This window comes from Pyxicephalus adspersus, chromosome 4 (genome assembly GCF_032062135.1).
Source record: "Pyxicephalus adspersus chromosome 4, UCB_Pads_2.0, whole genome shotgun sequence".
Taxonomy (NCBI): domain Eukaryota; kingdom Metazoa; phylum Chordata; class Amphibia; order Anura; family Pyxicephalidae; genus Pyxicephalus; species Pyxicephalus adspersus.
In genome coordinates this window covers 11,214,865-11,230,452 of record NC_092861.1, presented here as the reverse complement: position 1 = coordinate 11,230,452, position 15,588 = coordinate 11,214,865, and the positions used below count along the sequence as shown (strand labels likewise).

Sequence of the window (15,588 nt, the reverse complement as noted above, 5' to 3'; positions counted from 1 at the left end):
TCTAATAATTACCTCCATACGATTTCATTGCCTGCACTAAACAGTCAGCTTCTTCACTAATCTTGTCTTCTATGGCTTTTTTCCCCATCCCGTAATCTCTGAGCGTTGTAAGAGCGAATCTTCTCATTGCCTTCCAGCTCTCACCATTAGAAAAAATAACACCTAAAGAAAAGTAATATATAATACTTCCCACAACACAGATTCAAACTGTTTATAGCAAAAACAGTGGTGCATAGTGATTTACTTTAACCCCCCTAGCGTTCTAGTTATGTCCGCATTTTTACGCCAAAAGCGGTAATTTGTTTTGCATGAAATTTCTTTTTACATTGTAGGCCTATAATTCTTAGGCATAACTCACCGAAATATGTCAATATTTATTAAATTTAATAATAAACTTTTAATAAAAAAAAACTAAAATCTGTTAAAACAAGGGTGCATAAAAATACTGAAACCTGTAATATAACTGTACGGTAGCATATATTTTAATGATTACTTTGTATTGGATACAATGGAGTTATTTTGTATTGAATCCAATATAAAATAATTTTAATTTCCCACTTCACCTCCCGCACGCATCAACGCTTGAACTGATATTACCAGGAACTCTCGGGGAAGGTCAGCGCACTCCCTGGCTGAAGATTGGATGAAGAAGATGCGGCCAGAGGACAGACAGGACGCCGATGGGACCAGGTTTTTTTTTTTAATGTTTTTAGCTACCCCGAGTGTGGCTGGGGGTTATCGCTTTTAGCATGTTTGTTTTTACCCCGAGCCACAACTGGGAACACCGCTAAGATGGTTAATAAATCTTAAATCTGGACCTTAACTTCCAATTGCACTCATTTCTATTGCATTCATTTCATTAAAGCATATATAAATGCATGGAAAGTTTGGAGTCATGGAAATACTGGAGAACATTACTAACTGATAAACACCTAATACATTTCTGGTAGGGCCAGCAGGAATATATTTTAACTGATTAATAACCATATCCAAATAAAACAATCATTATGACATTAAACACGTACAAAAAATGATTACCATTGTCTTTTGTTGACTTGGAAAATATGGGCATCTTTGGACGGTTAGAAAATTCATCACCATGGTTGAGTAGAGCATCTTTAACAGTGTCATACCCACACAAGACAACAATTTTTTTCATCCCGAAATGAACAGTATATAGGTTGCCATATTTCTTCGACAGCTGTAAATGCAATAAACATTAAAGAAATAGAGGTTACGCGCCCCCTATTGCTCATTATTATGAAGGCAGGAATCCGGCTGTCAGTGAGGAGGCGCGTGTACGAGCGCACTCGACTCAGGACCGCGGTAAACCGCGCTCGCTGGTCGCGCGTACGTTTGCGCTTCCAGCGATCGCGGATTTTATTGATGAATCAGGGGCATTGTGTTTTAGCTATTTGCAAAGATTAATGATGATGTTGTGTAATTCTTGTACTGTGGGTCTTGTAACTTTTTACCTAGACCCCTGTATTTATATACCGTATCTATACAAATGGGTGGATTGACTCAAAATGTATCGATAAAGCCATATTTTAAAGATTTGGATAAAGTAGAAGGTTTAAACATTCATTGGGTATTTACTAGCTGTCTATGTCTTGTCAAGAAAGTCTTCCTTCCCTGTCTGGAAACGGGAAAAACAATTATTGGAAACTACCAAAAAATTCCCTTTTGCAAAGTTTGCCACTGGTAAGATTTCAACTTTTCTAAATCTTCATCTAGTTTTCAATGGGATGTGCACACCACAGGAGGATATAGCATACAATATCACAACACACAGTAACATGCTACATATGTGTATTCTGAAGTTTTGTAATTCATTGATAATTGCAGCCCAAGGCATACAAACAATGTGCTGTAGCCAGTTGTACACAAACTTACCAAGTGCTCCTGTGCAAGACCAACATTTGGGCACTCCATTTAACTGCTGGTCAATCAAAAATATTTGCTGTATATGTGTGACTGCTAATAAGAAATTAGCCCTGTCAAAGTATGTGCCCCCATACCTAAATGTAAATGTCCTCCTAAGCTCTAGAGGGTCCTTGTGCAGTTAAACGTTCTGCACAAATAGTTTGTCTTTCCCTGGGTATAGTACACATACAAAAGATGTGTGAATTGTGATATGCTGCATTGAAAAATTGTTATTTAAAGCAAGGTCAATAAGTGTTATTGGGTTGTCGTGGTCCATAAATGTGACATTTTGAACCATTTTAATGGCAAATAAATGTACCGCTACTGATCTCTGGTGTCATCCATGAACTTCTCATATATTAAGAATATAAAAATACAATTAAATAATAATAAAAAATAGAAAAAAAATAAAAATTAGGTTTTAATTCCTGTCTACGTTAATCTGGAGACCACTGTTAGTGGACTGAAAGTAAAAAAAATTCTAATATTTCGCATTGTAAACAGAACAGAAAATCAATACACCTCTTCCAAGTGTACCAGGTTGTTACTGAGAAGAGCATGAGACATACATATATGAAGAATAATAAACATCAAACTCAGAGTTGCAAAGGGGTTAAGACTTGGGATAATCTGCAGATACACAGTATTGGAATGAATCAACGTGGAGATCATTAGATGTCCAGATGCTTGTTGGTGTATAGGGGAATGCAGGCAGGTTCCACACATAAGACATAAGCAGAGTGCAGTGGATGAACCCAAGATCCCATCTGCCTGACCTCTTTAAAACTCTAAGCTCCATTGGAATGACTGCTCCACAGAAAAAGGATACAGAATATAACCTTCTCAAGTCCATCTGACCTCTTCATGAGTTGTCTGAAACCTAAATTTCCTATATCCACCTGAGGATGCCAAATGTATTTGGACAATAGGATCAATCTTAATAAAGAATTCAGCACAACCCATGATATCCTTTATAACTGGCTTTTATTGTAACTATTGATGCACATTACCAGAGATTTTTGTTCTATTAGCATGATGTTTTTTTTAAATAAAATCGATGTTTAATCCTTTTGATATATGTATGCTTGATGCTTTTCTCAGCAACAACCTTAAAAAACTCTCTTTACTTACCATACCCGGAACAGGTGTATTGGTTTTCTGTATTGTGTTGGTTGTGTATTATGATTTTGGTAGGTCACTCTCCCATCACCCTCTTTTATTCTTGATGCTTTGTAAATGAGACAGGACTAGATGGGAACACCTACTTTTGTGCCTTGAGACACAAAGTTTTCTTTGCATTTTTGCACATTGTTACAATTTTGAATTTACTGAGAACAAAAATATCCAGAGGTTTTAACCATTCCTTATATTAGTTTGTGTTTAATTTCCAATCATTAACCAATTCCTATATAGTTTTTTGTTTGTTTGTTTGGTTTAGGTATACCTTATTTAAAAATGCTTTCCACTGAGATGGGAAACTGTGCAAGAAACTAGGCGAGCTATTATCACTTTTCTTGATGTTCTTGTTTGTCAAACACCATTACCATTTATAACACTATCTCTATACAGTTTAGACACCATAATGCAAGTTTAGAAGTTGGTTTAGAACAGATGCCAGTAATGTGATCGTGTATGTTCCCTTTACAAAGGAGAAAGAATTTCAAGTCATATCCCGACAACTGGCATAAAGACCACAGACTTTTATTGTCCCCAGAATTTATTAAAAAAAAATTAAAAATAAATCTGTATTTAGAACATGGAATGTGCATGTTTCCCCATGCTTTGTGCTTCTGAACGTTATAAGTACAATAATACCTTCGTCAAATTCAGGGGGTTGTATTCATGGAAGCCTCTCCTTAAGGCAGCTTGGGCTGCCCATTGCTGTATACAGGATAGCTTTTTCCACACCGCTCCCTCTCCTCCATGCCATAATGGCCTCTGCCCTTTCTGCACCATATAGGAAAACTCCATAGGCATCTGATGTAATGGCACAACGTCAGCCCATGACCAATACAGAGCATGCATGCCAGCCCAGTGAGAGCTCTGACCCTGACACTCATGCTGCATCCTTCTGGTAAGTCTTACATCACACTCTCAGGTACTGTTGGACACATTCGTGGTAGCAGCACTTTTTTCCTCATCAGGTATGTTTTACTGTCATGTGAACTTGGTTGAAATTGTGGTTGGATTATGGCATGGCCTGGGCTTTTCTAAAATGCTTTGTGGACCTGGGGATGCATGAAATATGGCATGGGCGGTCTTATGGCTGAGATGTGGACTTGGGGTATAATATGGGGGTTTAATGGCTGGAGTGTGGTCCTGGGGTTATGAAATATGGCGGGGCATCTAATGGCTTGAATATGAACCTGGAAATTCTTAAGTCTTAAGGCTGGAATTTGGACCTGGGGGTAAGGGTTCAACTTACATTCTGCAACTGACAGCAATAAAATCACTGTTAAACCATGCTCACTGTCTAACCACACCCGCTTTATGGAAACTATCCCATTTTCCCTAGTAACTCGGCTTATATGATGCACTTCTCCTTAGGCCTTGTTTGCAATACAGTTCTTTCTCAAGAGTCGGAAAAGCAACTGCACCACCATAAGCAACGTATCCTCCAAGAACTGCACCTTGATCAATCGCAGCCACAAATGTGTGCACAAATTATTTCCCATCTGTTCCCATTCATTTGAATAGGAGCTGTTGGGACCACCGTTGAGCCTGTGACAGACTGCTATGGTCAGCCTCAAGTCTTAAAAGGCCCTTAGTGTCCATGCCTCATTAGAAAAATTAAGCTTCCTTTCCTATGCCAGTGAAACTATAGAATGTAAGTGCAAATTTTTTTGAAAAAAGAAAATCTCTTTTTTTGGCATGTTTAACTGAAACAAGCCTTCCCTTACGTTTTCCCCTCTCTACTCTCAGTGTTTCAAAATCAACATAAAATTGAGATTTTTTCTTAATTGAGTCCTGATGACGATAGTCACAAGTTCAGACCACATTTATTACAGCAAAAGCCAGCAATGAGAATTAAAATATTGCTTTATTTAAAAAATACACATATTAAAAACCCTTTATTTATATGTGACCTAAAGAAGAACTGGGTTTGGACGACCCCAAAAAAATGTACTTTGGTGGCAGGGGTAGTTAAGAGGCAATTCTATATTAATGTCCATGGTTATGGAATGACCAACAAGCCAAGACTATAAAGTATAACTCAGCTTTGTTTGAATGCGTTACTACCTACCTACCTACATAACATAGTTACATCCATAGTTAGATCCATCAAGTTCAACTACTAGGGAAAAAAATATATCCCAGATTTAAAACCTTATAAGACAAAGTTGGTCGAGAGAAAGGCAAAAAACCCCTGGTACAATTTGCTTCAACAGGGGAAAAAAATTCCATGAGGTAGTTGTAACATACACGTCAATGCCTGTATAATGTGTGCATAGACAATAAACTCCAAATAACAATTATTGAAGCAAGAAAACAACCTACCTTAATCCTCGCATATTCTTCCTGGAACAGATAATTAGGAAATATGAATCTTTAATTTTCTTAATCATCCAATCAGCCATGCGAGAGTTGATGCAACCCAATAGACATTTCAATGTATTTTGCCCAAAATTTCTTTTTACTCCTTCCCTTCTTCATTTAGCTACTCAGAGGAATTTAAGTATTTTTATACAGATTTACAAAATATATTGTCACATACAATATGTGAAACAGTTATAGCTCAGAGGTCAAAAATGAACATATTACATAAACCTATTAGGGGCTTATAAGGGGGCTTTGATTGTTGACGAGACACATGGAGACTGGTCTGGTGCAGGGAAGCCGCATGCTCACTGGCCTCTTACTTTTTGGTTACTCAAGGTGTATGCCTTTATAGGGGTCTGGTTTTATTATTAGGGGAACCCTACACCATTTGAAAATAGAATACTAGAATATTAAACAAATAAATAAATAAAACACAAACAGTAAAATAGGTTATTTTATGGATTTATTCAAGTATGTATGTCTTTGCTATTTATTTCAGTAAAGGTAGGTCTCTGTGTATATATTTGCTTTTATTTTTATCTTCCTGGGAAGGGTCATTAATGGCTCATGGATGATGGTAAATTTCCCTTAATATGAGAGGCTACCACATTGAACCAAAAGCCTTCAATGTACTCCATGTAGGGAGGTGATCCTGGACATCCCAATATTAAATGCAAAACTGGTCCAGATCAGGAAAGTGAGACCCAGACTCTGTACCCCTCTCCTTTTTCCTAGCCATTCAGGTTGCATGCCTTGAAAAGGGTCTGGTTAAAATTTAAGGGAAACCCTTTTTTAAAAGGTTTTATTGAAATAAATGTATCCTTAAATCATTGTATATAGCCTCAATATTAGACATTATTTGGAAGAAGCAGCTTCTATTGATTTTAGTAGGGTTAGGTGCTAAGCTTGGGTTCCTTTTAAAATCGAATTCTAATTGAACCTGGGCAGTTTTGATCATTCCTACCATTGGCATGATGTAAGAGACTCTATAGGATACACAGAAAATATAGATTTTTAATAACACACTTGATTTCTAAATTGAATTTTTTGGCAATGAGCTCAAACATGGATATGTCTGCCCCCACCAATCTATTTGTAAGAATTAAGTGACCTAACAATACACTAAAAATCCTCTGAAATTCCAGAATGATCCAGAAATCTCTGACAGCTGGATGTTCCATTATATGCTTCAATACCAGTATTATTACATATACTAACTAGAAGATAGTCATAACCATTAGTTTTAGTCATATCCATTAGTTTTAGCCCATAGCCATACTGATGGTTAAAAATACAAAAAAATACTGTTGCCATACACACATAACGAGATATTTCCTCCATGGTTCAGCATAACTAGAGATTATTAGTAAGTGTACCAAGATGGTTTCAGGGCACATTATGATAATCTCTTCCCACTTGTAAATATAACAGGGACTTAGAGACAGGTTGAAAATAACATTTTCTTTATTGAATAATACTCTATATATAGTGTAGTTAATCATAAAAATGTTCACAGTGTAGACTTTGTTACATCTCATGATATTTCCTTGACACTCAAAGTGCAAACGTATTTTTTCTTAAAGTCTTACAAAATCTATACAAAAGCCTTTGTACGTAGGTAAATTTATTACAAGGATTAATGCAAGGGCACCTTATTTATTTACCTATGTTTTCGACTTTCCAATATTTTTTCAACTTTCCATTCTTTAAATTCTTTATCTTCGTTTCTGCAATATATTTCAAGTTTGCCTTGTGAAAAAAAAATTCAAGCTGCATGTTTTCTTCTAAATAAAATTTGTATGTATATATACTGTAGAGTCAGTTTTGAGAAAGGTGATACACACTGCATTGGCTTTCCAGCTCTTCATATCACTTTCCCCTTTAGATGTTCATCTATTGCACCACTAAATCACAAGAAGACCAAACTCCCAAATGTCACATTGCATGAAACAGCCAAAACATAAATAGTTCTATTGCGCAGTCATACATAAGCATGTGCATGCACTATAAACAATAGAAAATGGAAAATAATCTGTACAAATATCGTACAGAAAGTAAACAAACATCAATAGAGCAGACAAAAAATGCCATCTCTATCTCTATTATTAAATGAGATGTTTCTCAACTGACATAGATTTATTTATCCAAAATAGCAAAAAAATTATTGGCGAGGTATTGCACAGAGTTCATAAGGTTTTGGTCCATGGGTACCAGCTTCTGCTGGAGAAAGGTCTATCTCAACTCCAGGAGGAGCCTGGAAGGTGAAGTTCTGCAGTAGCGATGTAAAAAAGAGGAAAAGCTCCATTTTGGCCAAGGTTTCACCAGCACAACTTCTTTTGCCTAGAGAAAACAAATCACAAGTTTATTTTATGGTGTAATCATCTATAAATGTGTGTTTATTTTATGTACCTGTTGTTCTGACTGTTTTTAAAAAGTCATACATGATTATAAAAAACAAATATTGAAAATATGATTCCTACTAGAGGGAAAGAATGGGGCAAAGGAAAAGGGGGGACGAGGCAGAAGGCTTTTTAGGTGGCCCTCAGATAGATTTCCTAATAAGATGCAAAGCTTTATTATAATGTTATAAAACTATATGAAAACAAAATATTAAAATGTTCGATTGTGGCTAAACATTTATACATTTAACAAGTACACAAGTATACTCTTGGATATTGATGATCTGAATAACAATTTTATGATATAGTATAATATCTCCTGTCCCAACGCATTTCGCCCTTATGGGCTTCCTCAGGGGGTATGGAGAGTAGTTACAGATCAAGTATAACTTGGATCTCTGCCAGTAATTTGTAGTTTAGGCAAGGAATTTTCAGCAACCTTTTTAAAACGCAAATGCAATTTAGTATGTTTAGGAAAGTACCATCAAAAGCCTGCACAGAGTCTCCTGTTGATGAAGGGTCCCCCAGCAAAAGAATAAGTAACGCCAGCAAGGGCGTTTTAGATGTGATTCAAGGGTGATGGTAGTGATGTGACCCAGAAAGTGGGTATCCAATGTTATGGAACTGGCTTCTCAGAAGCGCACCTTTTAAGATACTCGAGGAGAGTGAAGGCGCAACAAACTTGAAGCAAACAAACCTGTTTGTAATCCTCTATAAAGAAACCATTATCTGGCATTATGTGGAGGAGTCCTAACAACCCTATGGTTGAGAATGGATTGTCTAATAGCTTAAAATATAGCTTTTATGTCTCACTTGTTTGTTTGTTTGATAGAACAATACAAAGGCTTGTTTAGTTAAATCTTAATGTATTTTTCAGGATCAATCCTAATAAAATGATCTGATATTGCTGTGCAACTGATTCTCAGATGACATGATCTTTTCGCTGATGATTGCGGTTTCAAATGTTTAGAAGTAAGCTTCATCTTTCAGTACGGAGTACAGCAATGGAAAAACAGTGGTGCCCTATAAGGAAAAATATCAAATACTAAACATATATTTTATTTAAGGTACATTGGAAGCTGACAACAATTAAAACAATGTTTTTCCTTTTTTATCATTTGCTATTGTGAAAATCTATTAAAGTTGAATTTTAGGCTGTATTTTAATCTTCCCAGGCAATGTCCTCACCACTTCATGGCTGGGGGAAAGAAATAGGTGAAAATAATTGTCTTGTCCTTTTTGTTTGGCCACTGGTACTGTTTATTGCTCTTGAATGAAGACAGGTATTTGTTATCCTCTCATATGATGCAGGACTGCTTTTCTACATCATACGTGATGATGTCAAAGAGCTGTGACTACCTAGACAGTGTAACAACTGTCACACCTCTTCCTTACAAAAGCGCAGGCACCTCTCTCCTGCGCAAGATCTGGGTGTGCCTCTGCTTCCAAGCTTTATTAGTTTCACACAATCTGCTGATAAATTAGAAAATAGTCTCTTAATCATCCCAGGCTATTTAGCTAGTTTAGACACAGCACTCAGCATTTGTGCAATGTGTCTCCACTAGTGCCGAGCCCCCTGGTTCTGTTGAGCTAGTTCCTGTACACCTGTTGGTTAGATCAGTGTGTACATTCAGTGTTTCCTCTTTCCAGCTCCTGTGTTAACCCCTTGTTGCACAGTCGGTTGTTTCCAGCCAATTCCCTTGTACTGTTTCAGTTTTCCTCTCTACTTGTGGATATTCCTGTGTCACCTGTGCCTCCTGTTGCTTTCAGTGTCTCCTGTGTTCCCTGTGTCTGCAGTGGCCCCTGTGTCACTGGTGTCTATTTCCTGGATCCCTGGTATTTGATCCCTGGCTTGTGACCTTACCTCTCTTGGTTGCTGACTGCCTTTACCCCAGCCTTCCTTGATAATTTTTCTGCCTTGTGATTTGCTATTGTGAATCTTTTTACCCACCCAGGTGTGACCAAGGACCGCAACATTATAACATCCGCACCACTAGAGGCTCTGGAGAAGACCTGGTGGCCGCTTAGACTCTGCGTCTTGGCCCTTCTCAGGGCTCACACCACTTTTCTGCAAGCCGTAAAACCCCCTAGTGGCCCTATCTCCCCAAGCATGACAATAGCTTTGGGGGCCATGAAGAAAGAAGACTGTGGGTTCAAGGAATGTTGGTGCTAGGCATAGGGCCTTCCAAAATTGGCAAACACATTGGATTATGTGATGTGATTTCAGAAGACACATTTTTATATTTTCACAGCTTTTAATTTGAGGATTCATCAGAACGTATTCCTTATTCTGCTGCTTTCTACAATGATTAATAAATATCATGTGCTAGTATAACCTGTCCGAGAATATTACATTATTAACAGCTATTTAATGTTGCAAACAAATATCAACATAAAAAAAGATAAATATTAAACTCACCTTTGGAATGAAGTATCCTCTAAATGTGAAATCTTGAGTAGTTTCATGTGGAGCCCCATCTGGTACAATATCACCAAACCTCTGAATCTCATGAACCACAGCATCAGTATATGGCATTTGCTTCCTGTGTTCTGCTTGAGGTTGAGCTGTGCCGATAAGCCTATCAATTTCATTTTGAACTTTCTCTGCAAAGGAACAGATAATGTTTAACAGATATTGTTCTTTGGGTAAAAAGTCACCATACCTTTCAGCTCCCTTACTCCCAACTCTTTTGTTTTGTTTTTAACTTACGTTCTAAAGCCTGCTTTACTCATTTAGGTTTGAAGTCCGGATCTCTTGTCTGTGCTATTACCATAAGCAGGCCATATTATCACATGCCAAAGTAATTTTTTGGTAAAGCATGGTGGCTGCCATTACCTTTTAAAAAAATGCCATTTGGATGAGGTTCTAACTCAGTTATACATGAGTTTGCGCAAAATTTACGTGTTTATCACAGACAATTTTGCCTATTTATATAAACATTTGCAAGTGGAGAATTTGCCAAGATGCCAGACATTTGTTTGCCTTGCCAAAAGATTTATTTCTGAATTGTGGCTTTGAGCCAGTTGTTAATATACATACTGCAGTTTTCTCACTGGGTGGTGGTTGGCAAGGGCAGTACCATCCCTGATCAAACTGGAACACTGTTGGCTATACAGCTTAACAATGTACACCCATTTGAGCAAATTGTAAGGTTGCTTTATGTTCACAAAGACCACTATCCAGTACAAGAATAGTGATTAGGGCAAATAAACACAATGAAACTCTGGTCAGTCAAAAGTTAGAAGTGATTCCTGAGTGGTCGTTCCCATTGCCTGCATGATGTGTACACTTAATTTTGGCTGTCCAACAGCAGGGCCAGAATTAGATATCTAAAACTTGCTTAGACTTTGTGGATTAAAAAATTTAAAAAAAGATCCTCTAATTACACTTTTATGGGCTGACCATGTTATAGCAGGGTCAGTGTTCGCGTTTGCATTAAGTGCAAAATATTCCTCCAGCTTTGTGTTAACATCATTAAGTACAGCAATATCGCCCAATAGGGATGGGTTAAGTCTCCAAATTTCTGTTTGGCAACACCCTCTGAAAGTGATATGGTAAATGTAATTGGGCATGATCTGATGTAGTTATTGGTTCTATGGAAGTTTTGTTGGGACAACCAAGATCTCTTAGAGATAGAAAGAAATAGTCTAATCGAGAGAATCTGTTATGTGGGTGGGAGAAGAATGTGTAATCCTTTGTATTTGGGTAGAGTGTTCTCCAAGTATCATGTAACATTAGAGCAGATAGAGGTGATTTGATGGCACGTAGAGCTCTGAAGGCTAAGGTAGCTGCTCCTGTAGAAGAATCTAGTTGGGTTAGGAGGGACATCCCCACCTAATATGAGAATAGCTTTGGTAAATCCTTTAGGAATTCTTGAAATTTTTTGGAAAAATCGTGTTTGGCCAGGATTTGGACCATAGATGTTAGCCAACTGATTGGTCTGTTAACTAGGTTGCCTCTTAAAAAGAAAGGTAACGACCATCAGGATCGGTTATCTGCTCTTTTAAATGAAAATGTACCTGATTAGAAAGAAGTATTGCAACTCTTTTGGATTTTGAAATAGGGCTGATTGAGTGAAATGCAGTTGGGTATTTATTAGATGTTAATTTTTGGATATTCTGATGTCTAAAGTGAGTCTCCTGGAAGAACACTATCTGAGGCTTATATCTATTACCATACGCATGATTGAGGATTTTTTTTCGGGTACGTTAAGACCTTCGGCATTAAGTTAAAGAAATGTCCATGACCTAGTTGTGTTTGATGGTTGTGTGTTCTGGGTCAAAGTGGTAGTAGAGTGCATTATGGAGCAAATATGGCTGAGAACTTTACCTCCTTAAAATTGTTTAAAATCATACCCTGAGAACAAAATTTTGGGAATTGTAGGTTGACAGATCAATGCTTGACAAATCCCCTATAGAAGTCAGAAAATAGAGGATGGGAAAAAATCCGGAGTGAGTGTATACTTACACCCACTTACCAAGAAAAAAACAATGTGGTCAGTCAGATAAACCAATATCAGACTGTTGAGAGTGAAGTTGCGTGTTAGGAAAGAGTAAACTTTTTCCTTTGAATTTTAATCAATCTTTGTGGATGAGGGGGGATCGGCGACCACTCCGAGAGAACTCATAAAAAGGGCACGAGACAAACAAAGGGGATTTCTTATTCAAAGAGGGAACCAAGACAGATATCTCTTATGGAATATTTGGGATGTGCATGCGAATGGTCATATATGTAGGGGATAGGGATATTCTCATTAAACTTATCGGCGGACTGGTATAGGGGAGGTGTCAATGACATATCAACCTTCACTTATATATCATTAAGTACTCATTTAAAACATTTGAAAGAACCTTCAAAATTAAAAAATTTCAATGCAGAGTTGCAGAAAATAGCATGCTCAATGTGTGGTAAATCTCACTTATTGTTAGGGAAAATAGGTGTCGTTTGGCAGGTGTCTATTCTCCTGATGTGAGGCTGGGGGTAATGGGAAGAAAAAATAGGCACATTTCAATGTAACATTAGAATAAACACCTTTTAGGAGAGAAACTAATGTTTGGGCAAATAAAGGTCTCTTCATATTTCAAAAATACTTATCATGGGGACTTTATAATCATCTTGCATCTCTTCCAGGACTCCGCATCCAATATTGGGCATCTCTTCTGGGTTCTGGTTCCTCCTCTTGTGGAAAGTATCCTTGACCAGAAGTGGAAAGCTCTGGAAACCAGTCTGGGAAATCAATATCAGGTAAGTGCAATTGTTGAAGGAATCTTGGCAAGTCCTCTGACGTAAAGAGATGATAAGATGGTCCATCAATTGTGACTGAGAGACAGAATGGGAATCTCCAATGGTGAGGTATGTGACGTTTTCTCAGAGCTGAGAGTAGGGGTCGAAGTGCCCTTCCTTGTTGAAGCGTGATGGAAGTGAGAGAGAGCTCAACCACACACCATCAATATGTAGTATATTATGTGAAGTTGAATATTTCCTTTAGAAGGATGTTATTGCCCTTTAAGAGTGAGTACAGTGAATCATTTGTCTCAATTAGTACAGAGTAGGGATGTTGTCTGGGAAGTCCCCCACTATATTGTGCAAACACTGCAGACTTAACTTCCAGCCCCTGAGACCGAACTCATCAGGAACATGCTGTATATGTGTATTGTGATGTCATTGATAATTGCAGCCCAAGGTATACAAACAATGTGATGTAGCCATTTGTAGACAAACCAAGTACTTCTGAGCAAGATCACCCAATTGGTCACTCAATTTAACTACTGGCCAACCAAAATTATTCACTGTGTATGAATGACTTCTGAGTAGAAGTTATTCATATGAAAGTCAGTGCCAACAGACCTAAATCTAATGTAAATGGCCTCCTAAGTTCTAGAGGGTCCTTGTAGAGTTGTACAATATGCACAAATGGTTTGCCTTTACCTGGGCATAGTACACACACGGGGAGCCTGATTTATCAAGCCAAATCTGAATCTCGCTCGGGCCAGCGTAATCGGTGATTGACGCCAAAAACCTATTTATCACCCAAATTTTGGCGGGTGAGAATACGCAAGAATGCATTTAGCACAATAGCTGGTTTTGTTTTTTAAACTTTGAATGTTTCAATGTCCATTTTACAATTAGAAATAGGCAAAGAGGATTTTTTGGGCGTATTGCTTAACATGCTTCAAAATGAAAAGATTTCCTATTTCTTCCTAAGATTTCTGATGTCATGGGCTTGGCTCAAAGCAACATTTATGCATGATATTGCTTCTGGTTAAAGGAGGAAACCACCTTTATGTGCTTCCACTGGAGTGGAAGTAAGTCAATATATAGTGGGCCAAGGTCTAAAATTCTATTCAAACTGCATAAACACACTGAAAGGCTGGAAAAGCAAGAAAATATGTTTGCCACAAAGTGTATTTGTCCCTGGAAGTTTGATATACTAGTACTATTTGTTTTGTGTAAACACCTAAATAATGATTATAACATCTTTGGCAATAATCCTTTTTGAAAAATATTTGATTTCTATAAAGCCAAACTAGAATGAAATGTGAATCAGATTGCAATGCTTGGTGACATTTTTTTGACATTCATACTATTGTGTAATTACATATTATAAAGTGCTAATTAGTATATATATAGTTTGATCTAAATTAGTTTGCAGTGTTACAAGCAAACCAAAAGTATCAAAACAACAAGTGCAACAAATGTAACAATAAATGGTATAATGTAACATAAAAAAGTAGCACTTACCCAAAAGAAGATGAAGCATTAAAGATTCAAAGTGACCTGTAATGGACTGTAGATGCCCACAGAACAGGGAGCAGATGTGCGCTAATTAATTGCTCTGACCTCACCATTGACTGAGCTTAACAGATCCTCCTTAATCCTGCAGCTGCAAACTAATCGCCTCAACTGGCGTATTCTTGACCCTTATTGCTCATTTATCAAGGCAGGAATCCGGCTGGAAAGTGAAGGCGATTGTACTAGAACTTGACTCTGGCTTGCGGAAATACTCCTCGTATATGTACGCACAGCGAGCTAACACGCACTTGCTTGATAAATCAGGTCCAATGTACATGTACAAAAGATCTGTGAATTATGAGGTAATGCCTATGAAAAAAACACAGTGCATGACCTATTGTTCCTGTTTTTCTTTTGTTTTTACTTGATTTATTGTGATTTGTTGACAACGTTAATTAAAATAATGTCAAAAATTGTTCCTAGGGTGTCCTCAGTGGCCCAAAAATGTCACATTTTGAACTTTTATTGAAAAGTCCCACTGCTTATCTATGGTTTTCCAATGAATCTTTGTCATTTGTTGGACTTTTCTCATCGAGGCAGTCATACACTTTTCTATATTACATAGAAATTAGAATTAAACTGTGATCAGGTTTTAATTTCTCTCTGTGTTCCATATCCTCATAATCAGATTCAACCTTTTAATTTAATCTGGTGACCAATGTTGCTAGAACTGAAAATGTAAAAAGTCTAAATTGTTGCATTGTAAACAGAATACAGAAAACCAATACATCTGTGTTCAAACATGGAAGGGAAAGAGGGTTCTTCTTAAGGTTGATACTGAGAAAAGCATCAAACATACATTTATCAAAAGGTTTAAAGATCAAACTCAGAGTTCCAAAGGGGTGAAGCCAGGTGGGATTCGGGGTTAATCCTCAGATACACAGCATTGAAATGAATCAACGTGGATATCATTAGATGCCCTGATTCTTG

At 37.4% G+C, this 15,588-nt stretch overlaps 1 protein-coding gene and 1 long non-coding RNA gene across 2 annotated transcripts in view; both read right to left on the bottom strand.

The window, feature by feature from the left end:
• Positions 1-1,197, bottom strand: part of LOC140328073 (cytochrome P450 2B19-like) — a gene marked incomplete in the record, with an annotated part of 11,698 nt that extends 10,501 nt beyond the window's left edge. The window contains 2 exon segments of the mRNA XM_072407399.1: positions 13-162; positions 1,039-1,197. Of these exon segments, the coding sequence (XP_072263500.1) occupies positions 13-162; positions 1,039-1,159 (271 nt within the window).
• Positions 1,198-6,912: 5,715 nt separating this feature from the next.
• On the bottom strand, positions 6,913-10,564 carry LOC140329971 (uncharacterized). Its single transcript, XR_011920534.1, has 2 exons — positions 10,285-10,564; positions 6,913-7,806 (listed from the first exon to the last, which is right to left on the bottom strand). It is a non-coding gene; the product is annotated as an uncharacterized lncRNA (long non-coding RNA).
• Between the last annotated feature and the right edge of the window lie 5,024 nt (positions 10,565-15,588).